The 20,456-nt window shown below is 36.5% G+C and overlaps 1 protein-coding gene across 1 annotated transcript in view; it reads left to right on the top strand.

Annotated features, from left to right (window-relative positions):
* Positions 1 to 20,456, top strand: part of EYS (eyes shut homolog) — a 728,533-nt gene that overhangs the window by 117,944 nt on the left and 590,133 nt on the right. The window contains exon 4 of the mRNA XM_035543068.2: positions 1,373 to 1,477. Coding sequence (XP_035398961.2) covers positions 1,373 to 1,477 — 105 coding nt within the window. The remainder of the gene's footprint in view (positions 1 to 1,372; positions 1,478 to 20,456) is intronic.

The following is a 20,456-nucleotide window of genomic DNA, read 5'->3' as shown; positions in this document are numbered from 1 at the left end:
CATTTTTGAAGGATAATTCATTTCCAAAATCATATTTGGGTTGTTAAATTCCCCACCATTCCAAGTCCTATGTTCTTAATACTTCTGTCTGTTCTATTATTTATTAAATTAAAAAAAAAAAAAAAAACGAAAGCAAGCAAGCAAGAAAGACTTCTTCCACTTCTGCCTCCTTCCTGTTTTTATTTTAGAGAAACAGTAGAAAAAGGTTGGCTTTTTTCTTCCACTGTCTTCCCATCAATTTGTCTCCAGCCCATTGATTTTGGTTTTTATGTAGATTCAATTTTTACCTGTTAGCTCAGAAATTATCATATGGTTAAGGAAGACAAAACTGTCAGGTGGCACCATCTGCCAGCCATGCATTTATTCTTAGAATGAATCTATCATTGTCTGAGCTTTGATCATCCAAGACGAAACGCAGAAACCCTACTTTAATTCCTACTCCCAGAGTTTCATACTCATTTGTAATTTTCTCACATAGCTTGTAGTATATGGTACAAGTCAGTGGGGGAAGCTTCAGTAGTTCCTTAGACTGAGATTCCTGGGAGACATTACCTATCTCTTATATCCAATTTGAGTAATATCCTTCCATCACTTTCTGGGTAGAATAGCAACCACTATTTTGCTTGCTCACATCAGTGATGGCTACAGTTTTCATTGTCCATCACTGGAGCTGTTAATATCCAAAGTTGTTCCTTGATTTTGGTTAAATTTTGGATCAGAAAGATCCCAGTATAATTAATAGCAGGTTAGAGCTTGCTCTAAATTATTGCAGTGCACAACACATAGATGAGGAACTGTGAATTTTCTTCAGTATGTCTGAGTTGTTTTCATATATTATATTGTATTCTAATGTTGTCTTCTACGTTTCTTCTATACATGCTTCTGCTACATTTTTTGTTGTTTCAGATTTGAATTAATTTGAATTTCAGCTCAGTTAAATATCTAAAACTAAAGCAACAGCTGAAAGAATTTGTTTTCTGTTGGGATCTAAGAACTACTTTTTAATCTAAGTATGGAAGTAACTTTGAGATTTTTTTTCTTATTGTTACCAAGTTTATTAAACCACTTAAAAAGTATTTTAAATATGATATATAGTTCTAGTAATTACAGTGTTGAGATATAATGCTAGAATACACAAAAATATATTTGCAAATTTAGTTCATACTTATTTCTTTAAAATATTTAATTTGTTAACTATCAGCTATGATCTATGAATAGCTATAGTTTTAAAGCTGTCAAGCAAATATAAAATAGTGTTTCCAACCTGGAAAAGTTAAATTATGCAGTTGTCACTTATACTGTGAAGTAGCTTTTCTGCTTTCCCAACCCAGCATGATTTATAGTTTTAATGTTTCATTTTCTTTTCTGTCAGACAAAAACTGCTCCACGGATATTGATGAATGTGCCTTCAAGCCCTGCAAAAATGGAGGCCATTGCCGGGATTTGATTGGTGAATTTTACTGTAGCTGTTTGCCAGGTAAGAAATCAGGTGATATTTACATGAGAAATGTTCTGTAATATTCCTGAAAGAAATATGTTTTTTCATAAGCCCACAGCTAAATAGTCATTTGTTTGGCTTGAAAAGAGAGAAGGACTGAGCAGGCACTATGTAAGTGTACTTAACAATTGCTATGTGGCCAGTGTCACTAGAATTTGTTTACAAAACATAGCTTGCATCCCAGAAGTTCTGCCTTGCAAAACTGGTGAATGAAGAGTCTTAGAATGTCTGTGGTATTTATGGAAGAATCTTTGAGGAATATTTCATTTCTCAATCCTTTCAAAAGTTAATTTTCTGGTTACCTTCCATAAATGTATAATAATTTTGTTTCCTTCTTTTTTATTTGCAAAAACAATTTTTGAAATTTCTTATTGAAGAAAAAAAACGGGGAGAATTTATATGTTAGTTGTCATAAAGATTGTCTGCGCCAAAGAGAGTTACAATTAATAACTGAACTGAAGTCATCAATAATATCAGATCAATCTCTTTCCTGTCTTTATATGATTTGGATAATTCCCATCAGATATAGAGTATCCTATAAATATATGAACTTACATGTTTCATTGTGGCTTTTTCTCTATAAAGCTGGATTGATGCTACAGGCCAGCTTCTACATATTGTAATGTAATGTTTTAATATAACCAGTTAATTTAAATGTTATACTTGTATAGTATCACTATTTGTTGATTTTTTTTTCCTGCTTTCTTTATTGAGTCAAATAGTCATCATGTGTTTGGAAAGTAGCAACTAAAACAAGAAATGATAGTGCTCTTTCAGCTGTGTTTTTTTTCAGATTTTTAGGACATTTTAATTAAACTTTGTTCCATTGTGTCAAGTTAGCAATTTAATAGTAAAATGATTGAGCTCATATTTGGACAGAGATATTTGCTTATAATGAAGAAGAAAAAAAAAAAGAAGTGGTTAAAATTATGTCACTATAAAAATTATGTATATTTTTAATATAAGTTATTTAAAAAACATACACAAGCCATTTCATTTACTGTATAAGTAGATGGATATATATTGAAATGTAAAATATAGAAATACCACTCACAGCAGCCAGCACTGCTACTAAATCACAGTGTACGCACATAAAAATAACTTGAATATATACACAAATACATTTAGGTATTAGTAAACATAGAGGCATGTGCATGTATGCATTATACATGCACAGACATACAACCTCTTTTAAAATCTGAGTCTCCTGACAAACTTTCAGGATGCAGAATACCGGTTCTGTCATTTTATTTTTTATTTATTACAATGGCTAATTTGTTAAGACTGAATTCTTTTGTTGATGTATTAGCTTAGTTTTACTTTTTAAATTACAAAGCATGTGACTATATTTCATTTCTTTTTCCATGGTGGATAAACCTAATGTCACACCTCTTTTTGTCACAGAGTATTTTGCTTTGTGCAAACTGAAATATAAGTATGAAAACATCTGCCTGCTGTACACGACTGAAATAGTGAGATCATTTGATCTTTGAAATTTGAGTCAACAGTGTGCCCTGGCGGTCAAAAGGGCCAACCATATCTGGGGGCTCATCAGGCATTGCTAGCCAGTCAAGGGAAAGGATTGTCCTGCTCTACTCTGAACTGGTGCACCTCACCTTGAGCACTGTGTGCAGTTTTGGGCACCACAGCACAGGGACATAAAACTATTAGAGAGTGCCCAAAGGATGATTACAAAGATGATGAAGGATGTACAGGGCAAGACATATGAGGATTACCTGTAGTACCTTGGTTGTTCAGCCCAGACCAGAGCAGGCTGAGGGGAGGCCTCATGGCGGCCTGCAGCTCACTCACAAGGGGAGCGGAGGGGCAGGCGCTGAGCTCTGCTCTCTGGGGACAGTGACAGGACCTGAGGGAACGGCATGGAGCTGGGACAGGGGAGGGTCAGTTTGGATGTGAGGAAAAGGTTCTTCACTGACAGGGTGGCCAGACACTGGGACGGGCTCCCCAGGGAAATGGTCACAGCACTGAGCCTGTTGGAGTTCAAGAAGCATTTGGACAACACTCTCAGACACATGGTTTGATTTTGGGGTGGTCCTGTGTGGAACAAGGAGCTGGACTCAATGAGCCTTGTGGCTCCCTTCCAACTCAGGATATATTATGATTCTATGATTCTACGATACGCACAGAATCATTATTAAAATGATGTAACAAATACAAATATGAATTTAGACTATATAAATTTTCTAATAATATTTTGTTAGGTACTTTTTTTTGAAGAATTATCACGTACAAAATACTGGATGAAAATAAATGATTTAGATGGTATTTAGTCTAAGAAAATAGGAAGTTATGCATACATGCACTGGATTTGAAAGAAGAAAGCAATAAGGTTTATAAATAAAAGAATTTATAAATTTATAAAAGTTTATAAATAAAAGAAGACAAGTGACATATAATAATTATGTGTCATAAGGACTGTGATGACATAAAACAGAACAGCTAACAGCTAAGCAGTAGTCATCAGCATCAGCTGAAGCAAATATCCCAGGCAAATCAGTCTTGATACAGACAGTACTACTGAAGTATGATGTTGCCATGCAGGTTTTGATCTGCAGGGAATACTGCTTTCTTCTTCCTGGGGTGGGGATGATGATGTCATCTATGACGGAGATGAGCAGACTGCAAACCATCACAGAGAATGAATGCGGGAGATCAATCAGTAAGGTCTTTCCAAATACACTGCAGAGGCAGAAGACTGAGCCACATCATATCTTGCTACACCACAGTTAAATGATTCGTGGTCAGTAGTACAAAGCCTAGTTGGCAATTGTTACCTATTGGCATTCATCTGGATTTGATACTGTCAAAATCTATCTAAAGTCTTCATTAGTGACCTGGATGATGGGGTGGGTTTTGTTCTCAGGAAATTCACAGATTTTAAACTGGGCCAGCAGTTGATGTGCTCAAGGTTAAGGATGCTATTCAGAGGGACCGGATAAACAGGTCAACAAGAACCTCATGGAGTTCAATAAACAAAAGTGCAAGTCCTATACCTTTGGAGGAATAATCCCATGTACCAGCAGAGAGAGGCTGAAGGCCAACTTGCTGGAAAGCAACTTTGCAGAAAAGCACCTGAGAGTCCTGTTGTTCATCAAGTAGAACAGGAGTCAGCCATGTGCTCTTGGAGCAAAGGAGCATTCTGGGCTGCATTGGGAAGAGAGTACCAAGACTGGAGGTGTTTATTTTTCTACTCATGACTTGTGAAACTGTATCTGAAGGACTGTGTCTAAGTTTTGCACTCTCCAGTAAAAGAAGGATGGTGGAATAACGGGACAAGTCTATCAAAGGGCCGTGAAGATGGTTGGGGCCTGAAACACCTGAAGTACAAAGAGAGTCTGAGGGAATTAAACCTGCTCAGCCTGAAGAAAAGTCTAAGGGAAGATTTTATGGGGTTTACAACTACCTTGTGGGAAGGTAGGAGCAAGACTCTTAGAGATGAAAATCAGGACGGGGAAGAAGTAATGAACACAAGTTGGAACTCAGGAAAATTCTGATGAGATGTTGTTGTTGTTTTTTGTTTGTTTGTTTGTTTTTAAGAAAAAAAGAAGCGCTAAGAAGATGATTAACCATTGGAATGAGTTGTCCAAAAACCTTGTGGAATCCCTGTTCTTGAAGACAGTCAGATCTTGCCTGGATAGTACCCTAAACAACATGATCTAGCTGGCTTTGCTGTCAGTGAAGATTAGACTGTGTGGCCTCAAGAAGTCCCTTCCAACATAAATTATTTTATGAGTCCATTACTGAAAAAGGAATCTTTGCCCCATTTTATCTATGCTTTATAAATGTAATATTTCTAATTGTATTTGAATTGAATTACCTATGCCTATATGCACAGTCTTTAAGACTGCAAACATTTGGGCCATATCAAAAAATCTTCTTTAATAATCATTAGGATGTCACCTTGCATCAATCAACTTTGTAGATGAAAGGAAAAAATATAGTGTAGAGACAATGTTTTTCAAAAGTCAAAATTTGTATGAATATTTAAAAACTTCGCAAACGTCATTTTTTCCCTATGTGTTAATTTAACCTTCCACTAGGAAATTGTTTCACAGCTATACTGAATTCTAAAAAGGAAAAAAAAAAAGACAAGCACTACAGTGTTGTAGCAAAAATTGGTTAATACTAACCTGTCATGTGGAAAACATGCCTTGAAATGGTACACTAGAGAAGCACAGTTCAAGGAAGAGTGAGGTGTTGCTGTTTATTACTTAAAGTTTATTAGTTGGAGAGAAGTTATCTGCTATTTGAGGAAGTATCAATCTAGAAGATGTTGGAATTTCAGAAGGTATTCAGAAAAGCAATAAAAGTGATCACTGGAATAGAGTTACTGCCTCATGATAAAGCAAGTTTGTAAAAGAAAAGGATAAGAGAAAGAGAGGAAGCTTTGAAAGAAAATCATGAAAGCATGTACAAAACAAAAAGCAGAGCTGTTGTCCACCAAAGCCTTTTCACAAGAAACAAGAAGGCAGTTAAAAACCCAGTAGGATCTGGGGTTAAAACACACAAAAGAACTTTTAACAGATGACATTCATTTCTGAATTTGTTGCCACAGAGTGTGATGTAGCTAGACAATTTTAATTAGAAGGTTTGGCAATGGATTAGCCAAGCACACAAACAAAAAGTCTGTAAATGTATACAAATGGATCTTCTGACATCTTTAATACAGAGTGGAACAGACTGCTGGAAATGGCTAGGCTAATATGCTCTCCCTAAATAGTCTCTCATTTTGCCACTCTCACAGTTCTGGGCTAGATGCAACATTGCACTGATGACACAGTGTTTCTTAGGTTCTTACAAGGCATTCTCATGTTTTTGTCTTTTACAAAACCTAACGTCTACTACACAGCTTCTTTCCCATCCCTATCCATGCTTCAGTGATGTATCACCCCTGCTACACCTAACTGAATAAATAAATATTTATTTTCTAAGTGGCATTAGTGCATGATTAGCAAGATTGCTAAAGAAGACTTTTCTTGAAGCAGAAAATCCTAAAAGTTGAGATGTTTGGGCTGATGGATTCAACCTAGAATCAACTTTTGTTCAGCTTAATATGTTGAAACAGAGAAGCAGTAGTTCTTATGAAAAGTAAACTCATACACAGAAAAATTATAAATCAAATTCTTTATTTGGGTGGTTCCCTGTTCTAAAGTTTACTGTACCATGAAATAAGACTGTACTTTCTTTTAAACATTTCTGGCAACTGTTTTTATGAAGTAGAAGTTTATACACGAAAGTTTTTACTCCAGGAAGAGAGTTCAGGAAAACTGTCACATTCTGTGACTGAAAAAAATAGAGTGAATAATTGAAACAGCAGATGGGAAATATTTAGGGAATCACTCAGTCCTTCACACTGCTACAGCACAATCACCCTTAACATAGAATTTGTAGAGAATATTTTTTTGCTTTAAAGTTGCCTGATAAGGGGGTCAAATATTTTTTTATGTGAAACTGTTCTTCAGCTTAACAAAAATGATTTTCTTGAAACGTAGTTTAAAAATTCTATTATCAATTTCTTCCTCCAAGTTACAATTTATTTATACAATTTTGAAGTCTTTTTTTTTTTTTCTTTCTACCTCTAACATCATCTTTCTTTATACCAGCATACCAGCATAGCATTCTTTCTAAGCATGTTCCTCCTCTCAGCTCTAGAAACGCTGTTGACCAGTCTACCACTTACAGGAGATGATATGCAAAAGAGTACAGGACCATCCAAAGGAAATTGGTAGCTGGACTCAGAATTTTTAGGACGTTAGTACATGTTATCTCTTTTGCAAAGTCTTTATACTGAAACTTCTGTGGGTGGCCACATCCAAGAGATAACAGCATTTGACTCACAGTCCAGGAAGAGGGCCGAGGTCATTGATGATCAGAGCTGTTAGAGGTTGAAGGTTGTGCAAATGGCTCCCCAGGCAGGGAAGCCATCTGCCATCTTTTGCAAAAGCCATACCTTTTCTGGCAGCGATGACTAAGAGGGAGCTTCAGTAGGACCCCTTCCCAGGAGTTCCTTTTTGCATTTGTATCTGATCCATACACAAGCCTTATTTTTTCTCAGATATTTGTTAAATATATTTTTACTAACTATATTAATTCTTCTGCATTTTTGAGAATCTTGATACATTTAGCTATTTTTCTAATAATGGCACTCCTCACTGAGAATGTCCAGCCATTTGCTACTGTAGAAGGTCTGATTGCTCATTTCACTTTTTCATGAAAATCTTTACAAAATTAAAGGCCATTTATTTGTTACTTTTTGTATAATATTTTAGTCATAAAATGTCTAGAGGAAAAAGTGGACCATTTTAAAATTAGCACAGGCTATGACAGTGAGTCCTCTTTTATAAAGAACTGTGGTGCTTTAATGTTGATGGGCAGCACACCAGCACCACACAACTCTCTCCCCTTCCTCAACAGTACAGGGGAAGAAAATATGATGGAAAAAGGCTCATAGGCTGAGATAAAGACAGGGAGACCCCTCACCATTTACCATCACTAGCGAAGCAGACTCAGCATATGGGAGACATGTATTTTATTACCTGATGCTAACAGATTACAGCAGTAAGAACTAAAAGCAAACCAAAAACACCTTCACCACCCCTTACCCCCCTCTATCCACCCTCTTCTACCTCCTCCCCCTGAGCAGTGCAGGAGAATAGGGAATGGGGGCTGTGGTCAGTACCTAACGCTTCATCCCTTCCATGGGATGCCGTCCTTCCCGAACTGAGCCTCTGGGGGCTGCCCACAGGCAGCAGCTCTTCAAGAACTGCTCCCACATGGCTCCGTACCACGGGGTCCATCCCCCAGGAGCAAACTGCTCCAGCACGGGTCCCCCACGGGCGGCAGCTCCCCCCAGACCCCCTGCTCCTGCGTGGGCTCCTCTCCACGGGCTGCAGCTCTGGCCCAGGGCCTGCTCCTGCGGGGGCTCTCCATGGGCCACAGCCTCCTCCAGGCCACATCCACCTGCTCCACCGGGGACTCCTCCACAGGGGGGCTGCAGCGTGGAGATCTGCTCCATGTGGGACCCATGGGCTGCAGGGGGACAGCCTGCTCCACCAGAGGCCTCTCCACAGGCCACAGGGAAACTTCTGCTGCGTGCCTGGAGCACCTCCAGCCCTCCTTCTGTGCTGACCTTAGGGTCTGCAGTGCTGGTTCGCACCCCTCTCTCCCAGCTGCAGTTGTACAGCAGTTTTTTCCCCTTTCTTCAATCTGCTCTCCCAGAGGCCCACCCAGCGTCGCTCCCTGGCTCAGCTCTGGCCAGCAGCAGGTCCCTTTTGGAGCCAGCTGGAGCTGGCTCTGATCTGACATGGGGCAGCTGCTGGGCTCTGCTCACAGAAGACACCCCTGTAGCTCCCCACTACCAAAACCTTGCCAGGTACACTCAATACAATAATAAAATTTGCAAATATTCTAAAGTATTTGCAAAGGAGGGAAGTAGGAAAAATAATCTTGCTGGTCTATCTTTCCTTTTCAGTTCTGCAAAGTAATGGTTAACCTGTCCTTCCTCTCTTCCTTTCTCCCCTGTAATACTTGCGTTAACCACCACATTGTTTAAGCATGTACATGAAAGAGTGCCATTTATTTTAGCTTTCTAAGATGTATCAAATAATATGTTGAATAAATCATGGCCTCGTGAAATTCAGACATCACTATATTAGGGTGGTTGCTAGAATTTTCTGCATGCCTCAGCAAAAATGTCAGATGATTAATTATGGTAATAAAACAGAAGCATGCTGATCAATCCTAGCCTCAGCCTAAGAGACTGATGGAGCAAAGATGATAATCAGGCTAAGCAAAATTGTCCTATATGGGGACCTAGGACAGAATCTAGAACAGCAAATGTGTAACCCATCCTTCCTGCACAAAACAACCATACATGCTGTACAACAGGCTTGGATCCTGAAAATGTGAAAAAATTACCTATTTTTAACTTCAATATTATCACTTATTTTTACCTCTAAAAAATTACCTAATTTTTAACCTCTATAAAGTTACCTATTTTTTCTGTTATTTCTTAAAAAAAAAAAAAAAAACATTATTCAGAATTAAGAAAAATAATTTAAAAATAGTCTGTAACCTGTTCCTCCTCAGAAAAGAAGCACTCAAAAAGAGAGATTAAAAAAGTATGGGTCATTAATGGGCATTCCTCGCATTGATTGGCTCAATGTACTTGGTCTGGTTGATATACATATAAAACACTTTATCTGCATTCTATGTGTGACCAAAAGTGTTTATACCATGCCCATGCTTTTGCTATTGCTGAGCAGTGCTTGTACAGTGTCAAGGCCTTCTCTGCCTTGGCAGCAAGGAGGCCGGGGATGCTCAAGGAGGGGACACAGCCAGGACAGCTGACCAAAGAGATATTCTATACCATACAATGTTGTGCTCAGCAGCAAAACTGGGGCAAGGACAGTTTCACAAAGTAGTCATTGCCCAGAGACTGGCTACGCATGGGTCTGCTGGTGGGAGGTGGTGACTGACAGCCTTTGCATCACTTGTTTTGTTTTATTTTTTTCTTCACTTATTAAACTGTCTTTATCTTGATTCATAGTAAAGATTCATAGTAAAGACTTTCTTCCTAATGTCCAGCATGAATGTCTGTCCCTTGCACAGTTTTGTGCCATTCCCTCACATTCTTCATTGCCTCTTCTGTTTCTCATATGCATATTTAGCAACAGATACACACACCTATACACACATATTTATATACATGCACGTGTACGGAATCTCATCCTACATTATTTCAGAATATTTTCTTATCAAAGGAGATAATCCTGATATTTATTATACTTTCTAAATAACTCTATTTTCCATACACTTAATGGAGGGCACACTTCAATAAACCATACCATTCTTTAAAGACAGTACTAGAGATCAACTGACAGGTTGTACATTTGCTAACAGTTAGATAGACTCAAACTTTTTTTATGCAGCCTGTACTTTTCTTAAGAACACAGATAAAATTACATAAATTAATTCTAACACTTCAGTTTTTCTTATTTATGTATTTAGTTCGGCCATTCAGTTTTAAGGAATTGGATTGAAATTGTTGCCTGCTGCTTACAAAATGAAAAGCTATAAATGTCAGGTCAACAGAAAGACAACATCAGTTTTCCCACTTTACCTTTTCAATATAAGAGGTATTTAACAATTTTGTAATACAACATTATTCTGCCTTTAAGTCATATACAGAACGGGCAATTAAAATGCTATTGTATGGTATATGTAATATTTCAAAATGTACACATCTCTTGTTATTTTCATTATTTTCACTGGAAGAACAAGGTGACAATACAGTAAGGTTTAAGTAATCATGTAATCCATGAATTCATAGTGGTAACTATGTATTCAAAGTGTTTGTCATGTTCCATGATACTTGTACCTTCTTTTATATATTGATCCCAAAAGCATAGTAGGATTTTAATTTTCAAACCTAACTTTTATTACTTTTTTAAAAGTGGACATATATGTATGACAGGAAACAAAACTGCAATTTCTACTTAGGCGAGATTTCATTGTGTTATTTTTACACAGATAATCATTTGGTGACCTTTTGTGCTTGAATACTGGAATATGCTTAATTTTGTAAGTTAAAAAGATAAAAGAAGACATAATTATTAACATTTCTTGCAATAGATATACATTTTAATTACAGACAGTTTCTACAAAAGATAAGAAAGGAAGTAAAAGGATAAGGAAACCAAGGAATGCAAAACATTCATTATACACCAGCATATAAAAGGCAGCATAAAGAAGCATGAAATGAAGTGTAGGGGAAGGCAAAATATGGAAGCTGAAAGCACTGTGATGAAAATAGGAAGTGAAAAGCTAAGAAAGGTCAAATGAGATGAGCAACATACTTCACAAACTTTGTTAAAAAAGTCTCTTTTAGGATTCGGTGTTAAGGGAGGCTGTGATGAAGGAAGGGAAAGTAAACTTACCAATAGGCCAGAAGATGGCAAATTTCTCACTTATAAAAGGAACCAAACTTAATAGGTCTAATAGCCTTACTAAGTTACTTTCTTTTTTATATTTCCAATTTTATTCTGTGTTTCTATCCTTATCAGTATAAGTGCTTCATGATAGTGGTAAGTGAAAACTTCTTGCAACAGAACAAGAAAAAGCTGCTGGCTTTCTCCCTTTTTTCCAAAAATGTGCTGTCAGTTATGAAGCTAAAAATAAAGACGTTTTTCAATTGATTAGCAGCTCATTTGTAATGTCAATTCTAGCCTACAATCCTAACAGAGATGACTTAAAATTTTGACATTTTTGTAATAGAAATATATTATTTATTTCAAAGTAGATAATAAGACATTGAGTTACTGTTAACAAAAGCAGACAAGAAACAGTGATCTCTTGAGAAATATTTTAATAACTTATTACAAATCCCCCAGGTGAAGAAATATCTCTATGATAGCCCTCAGCTTGAGTCTATTCATTTCTAAAACTACTATATGGGCAGTAATATAATGGAATGGAAATGTCTGTTCTCTAAATATTAAGCAGTTACTTTAAAGACTTGTTCAAACATTCACAGCCATATTTCACAATTCACCAAGTTTACACTCTTCTGCAGGGGATTTACTCCTCAACTGATAGTTAATTTTTCATTTGCTGCTTCTTATTTTTGGCGTCGCTGCATTTTTCTTTTTGTCTGATTCATTGATCGCATATGTTACCATATTTACGAGTTTCTTGCTAATAGAAGCCATTGACACATAACAGGAAATACATAAGATCACCCCTGACAGCAAAAAGAAAGGAAAAAAAGGAAGCAAACAAACAGAAAGCTAAGGTTTATTAGGTAAACCAATGAATCAGTTCTAAAAAGTCACTTAATTCCCTTTCAAATGTGAGAAACCTCAGGTTTTGGATGCATGCATATAATCTCTGTGGGCAAGAAGAATCTGAGCTGTAGCAGATCCAGATTTCTAACCCCCAGCATTTACCAGAGGAATTAGAAGATTCATGCATTGCTTGTGTTGGATAGTAGATAACCCAATAGTAAACAAGCTCCATTGTTTACTCCATTGAAGCTTTGAGTCTTCTACTGAAAAAAAGAAAGTGTGACAGTGAGCTTCTGACTAATGTACCCTATAAATGGGATCTGTCACACCCTCATCCTTCACTGTGTGATCCTTTTGTCAATGGTATGCACAGATGTCATTAAACCAGACCTTTTTATAGAAAATAGACACATTTCATTGCCATATGCTTGTTTAGAACAAGGTCAGCACAGGACAAAACCTCCATAATGATAAATGGAAGGGTAATCGCACAAAAATAACTGCATAGACAGCTGACTACATGTATAAGGGTATCTAGGCTTATTTAGATTACTGTCATTGGTGAGAAAAAAAAAAGGAGTAAGGTAAAACACTAATTAATTTCTCAGAAAATGAGGAAGAGCACTCCATCTGTTTAGGAGAAGCTTCACTATGAAAAACTATCTGGAAAGTATTGTGCATGCTATAGAAAATGTGTAGCAGTACAGACAATTATAATTTTCTATTAAAAAAAAAAAAAACAAACATATTTTACTACCCTCATGTTGATATCTATCCTGTTCTAAGACTGCAGAGAGTAACTACTCGTGCACATTGATTGTTTGGCCACATATATTTTAAAATTAATTTTAAAGATGGCACTTACATTACACCAAGCTTCATATCTTCAAAAGTTTTTAGCTCATTTTCAAGGCACACCTTAGAGATGATAAACTTTGTTCCCCATTTCAGAGGAAGAGAGGAAAAAGAAAGCAAAAAAAAAAAAAAAGCAACTGTTTTCTAAAAAAACGGCCCAAATTAAATTGGAAGCATTACTTGGTGTAAATCTGCCTATCTTAGTCACCATACAGAGGCAAGTACATGAATGTTTTTACTTCTGTCACGTCAGTTCTAAGCAGACAGTGACTAGAAGAATAATGAATAATTCCTCATTTCTCTTCTACATTGTCTGGCATAGCTAGCCAGAAGTCAGGCATAGCTAGCCAGAAGAAGGCAAACAATCAATGTTATGAGTATTTTTAAATTATAATACTCCAATTCAATATACCTCCCAAAACCTACCTTGGGCAATGCCAAAACAGCTATACAAGACACTTCGTTAAAGAAAAATGAAGCCAGTAATGTATACATTTCACTTAGATATTCCATGATGATGAGAAATGAAGCAATTATCATTAAGCAGGAGCACTCATACTTTCCCCTTACAATGAAAAGGAAATATGTATATGCATGTATGTGCATGGGATGAGATAAGAGGGTGTATAAACTCACATGCATATTCTTTGTCATTCTTTGTCATTTTTTTTTTGTCACATTTCTTCATATTACAGATTTCTGAAGCTTGAATTTTAGTCTGATTGTTGCTCTGCCCAGCCTTTCATGTTGACAGCCTCTGGATACTCTCTATTTTCTTCTGTTTCTGTTATTAGAAATACAAAAATATTTATATTTAGACATCCTTTTCCAGAACATAGCTATAGACACCTAAAATTTTAGTCAATATGCTTAAAATCACAGAATCATCTAGGTTGGAAGAGACCTCCAAGATCACCTAGTCCAACCTCTGACCTAACACTAACAAGTCCTCCACTAAACCATATCACTAAGCTCTACATCTAAAAACGTCTTTTAAAGACCTCCAGGGATGGTGACTCAACCACTTCCCTGGGCAGCCCATTCCAATGCCCAACAGCTCTTTCAGTAAAGAAGTTTTTCCTAATATCCAACCTAGACCTCCCGCTATTTGCAAAGCAGCTAAGGTGATAATCAAACTACAGACTTTTTCTGTAGTTACTATGTCGCATCTGCTAAACATAAATTTTATATGTCTGATTGATACGTTTGAGAGTTGTCTACTCCAAAAATTCTCTTTCTGGAAAGTAGGTATCTAACTAAAAAGAGATTTGTCCAATGTGTCTGAATATATTCAAATTTATAATCAGGGATGTAAAGGTTTTGGAGTTATGTTCTGCTCTGTCGTTTGCAATCTACTATTTGAAAAAAAAACCTGGAGTGTATTTATATGGACAAAACCAGAATGGTCTTAGTTCTACTGCCATTATTTAGCAATATTAACATTTCATATTTTGGATGGCATTTAATCTTTTCCTTAGACATTTCCATACACTTCTTTAATTCTTCATTTGTATTTTTGCTCTGTCTTTACTCTTTCCTACCCTTCTGTAAAATAACTTCCTTATTCAACAATTCACTGTCAAACTGATCTTGTCCTGTTCCTGTAATATACTGAAAAGTAAGTAACATTCAAGTAACAGTTTTAATTTTCTGTGGCTATATTTGCATTAGTAAGCAGAAAAAAAATGTTGTATAAAAATCTTGATGTTTTCAGCTAACAGAATTGTCTGACCAGACTTAGCAAAGTCTATAGCTGTTGCTTTATGTTCTTTGATAACCTACCTCTTTTCTGGTATCAAATGGTGTACTTATCCGGTGAGAAATGAAAGATCATATTTGGATCTTATAACTATTGTCTTTCATAGTTACAAAAGATAAACTAGAATATATATGATGGATGAAAGGTAATGTTTACGTGCTTTTTCTTTGTCAAAGAGGTTGCTTATTGTCAATTCTGAAAAAAACAGTTCAAAAGCAAAACTTTATTTATTGTTTGCCAACCTTAATACTGTGAATGTCATGAATAGCAGTCTAATGGATTTTTGCTTTTATTTGCCTTTTTTATTTGCCTTTTTGTCTTCTTGAATTTTACTTCAAAAAAAGTTTTTACACAATTGAGGAAACGTATACCCAACTTTATATTGCACTTTAGAAACTTTTAATTTAAGGCATTTAACATAGCTTCTGTAATAAATCTGTTTCTAAGATAAGAATATTACTCTGAAGAGTTTTTTATTTATTTGAGTGTCAAATTTATTTAATGAGTGTCAAATCACACTATGGGGGGCAGCTCATCCTCTTGTCTCCTTGTTTTTAACACATGAATTCTGAAAGGCAAGCAATGCTTCCAAGATGTGACTGATGGGAGACAGTACCACTGCCCACTGCTTGTGCTGATTTTACAGGAAGGTTCATGTTTCACTGATTTTTACTTTTTTTCCAAAGATATTACGATAAGTTACATTTTGTGTAATTATCAAAAGTTAGAAAATATACATTAGTTATTACTATTATAATTACTATATTCACTTTTCTATAGAAAACATAGTTCAGCACATATACTGGATTTCTATTGAAATTCACAGATGTTTATTTCTAAGAAATATTAAGTGTTTGAAAATTATTTAGATCTGTCAAATAAATATAAGTTTTGAGGGTAAACACACACAGAAATTAAAATTTCTCTACCAGTCTCCTTTACTGGTTTTAAAGAAGAGCTGGTTTGAATTAATTGAGTACTTTATTTCCATTCATTAAATTTTAATTCTTTTCACTTGAAACACTATTCCTATTCTTTTCAGAAAGAAATAGTTTAGCACAATAGACACAAGTTTTCAATAGTGATAGACATTAAGGTAGCAGACTACCAATAGAGAGCAGGTGTTGGATACATAAGATTTATCGCTAAAAGTAAGTAATAGCAGCAAACAATTATAAATAAATTCTGTCAAAAGGAAGCACCAAAGAACACTGTTAAAACAGAAAAAAAAATCAATATTTAAGCCACCCCCTATATATTCTACTGAAACATGATTATTGCGTATATCAGCACTGCAGCAAGATGAAAGAGATGATGGACTTTTGTTTTAATTCTAGACAGGCAGAAATCTTCCTGTAAGCTACCTGTAAGCTATCCGTGAGAGAAAAAAAAAAAAAAAGTTCCCTAAGAAATATGCTTTTGCAAAACAGGCATTCTGGAAATAAATAAATAAATATTTTTTTATTTCCTCATTTTTATCTTTTTTTTTTTTTTTTTTTTAAGAAGAGTTATAGTTCTGGCTCTGCTTTCTGGAGCAACATCATTTTAATTTGAGTTAATCTCACTACAGGTGCTTTAAATCACATGAGAATCAAGATGTTTAGTTTCTTTATTTTCTGATACACCTAACAACATTTGAGCTGTAAGATTTTATGTTTTTTAGTTCTGGATTATTAATCTGTGAACTATTTTTTTTGTTTAAAATATGTCGTTGGTTTAGAAGCTGAAATCAACTGTTACATCCTGATCTACTAGCAGCATTGTTTCTTCCCTGATTCTAACTGATTTTTGATTCCAGACAAAGTACTTGCTGTACTTGTTTAGATAATATTCACAGGGGGATAAAATTACTGAAAACCAGTCGGTATCCTTAAAGCCCTTTAAAAATTTTCTGGATATGCAAATTTATATTTAAGGTTTCCAGTGTGCATTTTGCCTTATTTGGATAAAAATGCCCGTAATATTTATTTTGGTCTTGTTACACAGAATTTGTCTTAAAAAAAATCAAAGTAGCATGTACAATCACTCCTTTATGGGCAGAAGAGAGGAGTATGTCTCAAGAATTCATCTTTACTTATCTGCTGAATTTTTGTGAAGTGTTATATTATACTTATCTCTGACAATGCAATATAAAATTATACGGAAAGATCAAAGCTATTACTGTTAGGCAACTTCTTAGTCTCATTTTTTTTCTTATGCACAAAGGAATGTATAAATGTCTGAGGTTCTTATATAAGTTATTAGAACAGATAAGCTAGGAAAGGGTAATAAATTACCTATTGCTAATAAGAAACAAGATATGTACAGTGATATACATTACCTTCTAAGTATGTCTTGTCATCCTTCCAAACAAAGCCACAAACACTGACCTCTTAGAAGTCCATCTTGTAAAATGAAAACGGATAACTGCTATTATTTCATAAGGCTTTTCTTTTCCTTTTCTTCGTCTAAGTTATTCTGCAGCTGTAAAATGGCATTAGGTCCTGTTCTAATACATCATACCATAAAATGATAAGATATAGTCTGACACATTCCAAGGCAGCAAGCACAGTCAGAATAAAATGTTATTCTGTGACTTCTTAGCGTAAATAAAAGAGAAACTGGAGTTGCCTGCTGTGCTATAGTAATCAAACTTCTGTTGTAATAGCTGTAAGTCTTCTGGTGTATTTCTGTAAGATGTATAGAGTACACCTCTGTTCTTACTTAATCCTTTTTTCTCTAGGTCTAATCCATCTTTTACTGGAACTGACAAAAATGTTCCTAGAGTACTGGAAGCTGTATTTGGCCTTTGTCTCTACCCTGGTTGGGGGGGGGGGGGGCAGTGTTGAAAGAAAAGTATTGTAGAACAATGGTTTTCTTACATCTTATTAAATTTTATGGCTTAAGATCCAGTTTGTCCAAAGCAGTAGAAACAGTCATTCAAGTCAGGCTGCTAAGAGAGAGGTAAGGGATGCACTCATTAGCCCTGACTAGCAGAAGGAAATTCTAGACAGGGGAGAATAAAGAGAAAGAGTAACAGAAAGGTCAGAGATCTACAGAGAAATTTGAAGATCACTAACAGCAGAGTTTATAGAGTCACATATCTTGAAAGAAATTTCTAGATAATTAACTCTTGTTCTTCTGTTTTGCTCTATATCTAAGAGATGAAGTAACCTGAAAATAAAAAATGATAGGAGGAAATCTATATCTGATATTTGGGCAATTCTTTATAAGAGATAAGAAAGTTTTGTTTCCTAGAGAAAGAGACAAAGTTGTTGACATATTATGACAAGAAGTTTTCAACATCCCTTCTGTATAAAGTAAAAAAAAAAAAAAACAATCAATCACAGTGAACAGTCCACAAGAAAGATCTTTAAAGATAAGAAAAAAAAAAAAAAAGAATAACCTAGAAAACACTTAGATAAAAATGTATACTTTAAAGTCTGTTTGGCCACAACTCCAGCATGCTATTTAGAAAAGATTCGGAGCAATTTCAGTGTTTTGTTCTTGTGGATAGGTCAAGTAACAGAAGAGTAGAAATGAGCAGAGGTGAATTACAGAACTGTCAGGTTTAACTTGAATTCTTATCCCCAAAAAAAAGAAAATAGACAAGACGTAAAGATGAACTGCATTTTTAGCACTTGAAAATAACAAAAGGATAACAATTGGTCATTAGGCAACGTGGATTTCTCAAGAGCAAAATGTGTGAAGAACCAACACCTCCAAGTCCTTCTCATTGGGGCTGATTTCAATCCATTCTCCACCCAGCCTGTATTTGTGCTTGGGATTTCCCCAGCCCATGTACAGGACCTTGCACTCAGCCTCATTGAACTTTGTGAGGTTCCCACAGGCCCATCTCTCAAGCCCGTCAAAGTCCCTCTGGTTGGCATTCCTTCCCTCCAGCATGTCACAGCTGGTGCCATCAGCAAACTTACTGAGGGTGCACTCAATTTCACTGTCCATGTCACCAACAAAGGTGTTAAACAGTGCTGGTCTCAATGCTGAACCCCAAGGAACACCAATCATTACTGATCTCCATTTGGACATTGAGCCATTGACCACAACTATTTGAGTGCAACCATCCAGCCAATTCCTTACCCACTGAGTGGTCCATCCATCAAATCCACGTCTCTCCAATTTACAGACAAGGATATCATGAGGGACAGTGTCAAATGCTTTCCACAAATCCACATAAATGATGTCAGCTGCTCTTCCCCTATCCAGCAATGTTATAACCCCATCATAGAAGGCCACCAGATTTGTCAGGCACAATCTGCCCTTAGTGAAGCCTTGTTGGCTGTCACCAATCACCTCCTTATTTTCCATGTGCCTTAGCATAGTTTCCAAGAGGATCTGCTCCATGATCTTGGCAGGCACAGAGGTGAGACTGACTGGCCTCTAGTTCCCTGGTTCTACATTTTTTTCCTTTTTAAAAATGGGGGTTATGTTTCCCCTCTTCCAGTCAGCAGGAATTTCACTGGACTGCCACGACTTCTCAAATACGATGGATAGTGGCTTAGCAACTATATCCGACTGTTCCCTAAGGACCCATGGATGTATCTCATCAGGTCCCATGGACTTGTGCACCTTGGGCTCCTTAGCTAGTCTCAAACCTGATCTTCTCCTACAGTGGGTGGTTCATCATTCTTCCGGTCCCTGCCTTCTCCTTTTAAGGCCCAGGCTATGTGGCTAGAGCTCTTGCTAGTGAAGACTGAGGCAAAAAAGTCACAGTTTCTGTATCTGGTGCCTAGATGGAATCTCTGGTTGTTGCCTGTGAGAGATACACCATCTTGACATCATTGTCGCATTAGTGTTTATGGTATATGTACATGTATTTTTTGATACCAAAGGAAGTGAATGGTCAGCAGAAGGTGGACTTCTATCTAAGATTCCTCTCCAGATTAAATTAATCTTAAATGATGTATGTTAGTTTGTGCTGTAAAAATATCTTTTCAGTCTTCCTGTCAGAAAATTGTGATATTAAATTTAAAGCAAGCTGTAGTGATGATTTTTCAGCTGCCAGGAAAGCTTTTTGAGGAATATCTGATAAAATGTTATTTCATCAGAAAAGATGGGATAGAAATGACTATTGGTCTACGACATTTATTTTTTAACTTACTACTTAGTCAAGAAACCTTTGCAAGAGATTTAAAACTGTTGAAATACTTCACTTCAAACCTTCTGCCATTCCCAGCAGAAAAGAACCTGGGGGTATTGGTCAATAGCCAGGTGAATATGAGCCAGCAGTGTGCTTGGGTGGCCAAGAAGGCCAACAGCATCTTGGCTTGTATCAGAAACAGTGTGGCCAGGAGGACTAGGGCAGTGATTGTCCCCCTGTACTCAGCTCTGGTGAGGCCACACCTCAAATGATGTGTTCAGCTTGGGGCCCCTCACTACAAGAAGGACAGTGAGATGCTAGAACATGTCCAGAGAAGCACAACGAAGCCACTGAAGGGTCTAGAGAACAAGTCTTGCAAGGAGTGGCTGAGGGAACTGGGGTTGTTTAGCCTAGAGAAAATGAGGCTCAGGGAAGACCTCATTGCTCTCTACCACCACCTCA

The sequence above is a fragment of the Cygnus atratus genome, chromosome 3 (genome assembly GCF_013377495.2).
Source record: "Cygnus atratus isolate AKBS03 ecotype Queensland, Australia chromosome 3, CAtr_DNAZoo_HiC_assembly, whole genome shotgun sequence".
NCBI lineage: Eukaryota > Metazoa > Chordata > Aves > Anseriformes > Anatidae > Cygnus > Cygnus atratus.
The sequence above is the reverse complement of the archived record's forward strand: the minus strand, read 5'-3'. Positions and strand labels throughout refer to the sequence as shown.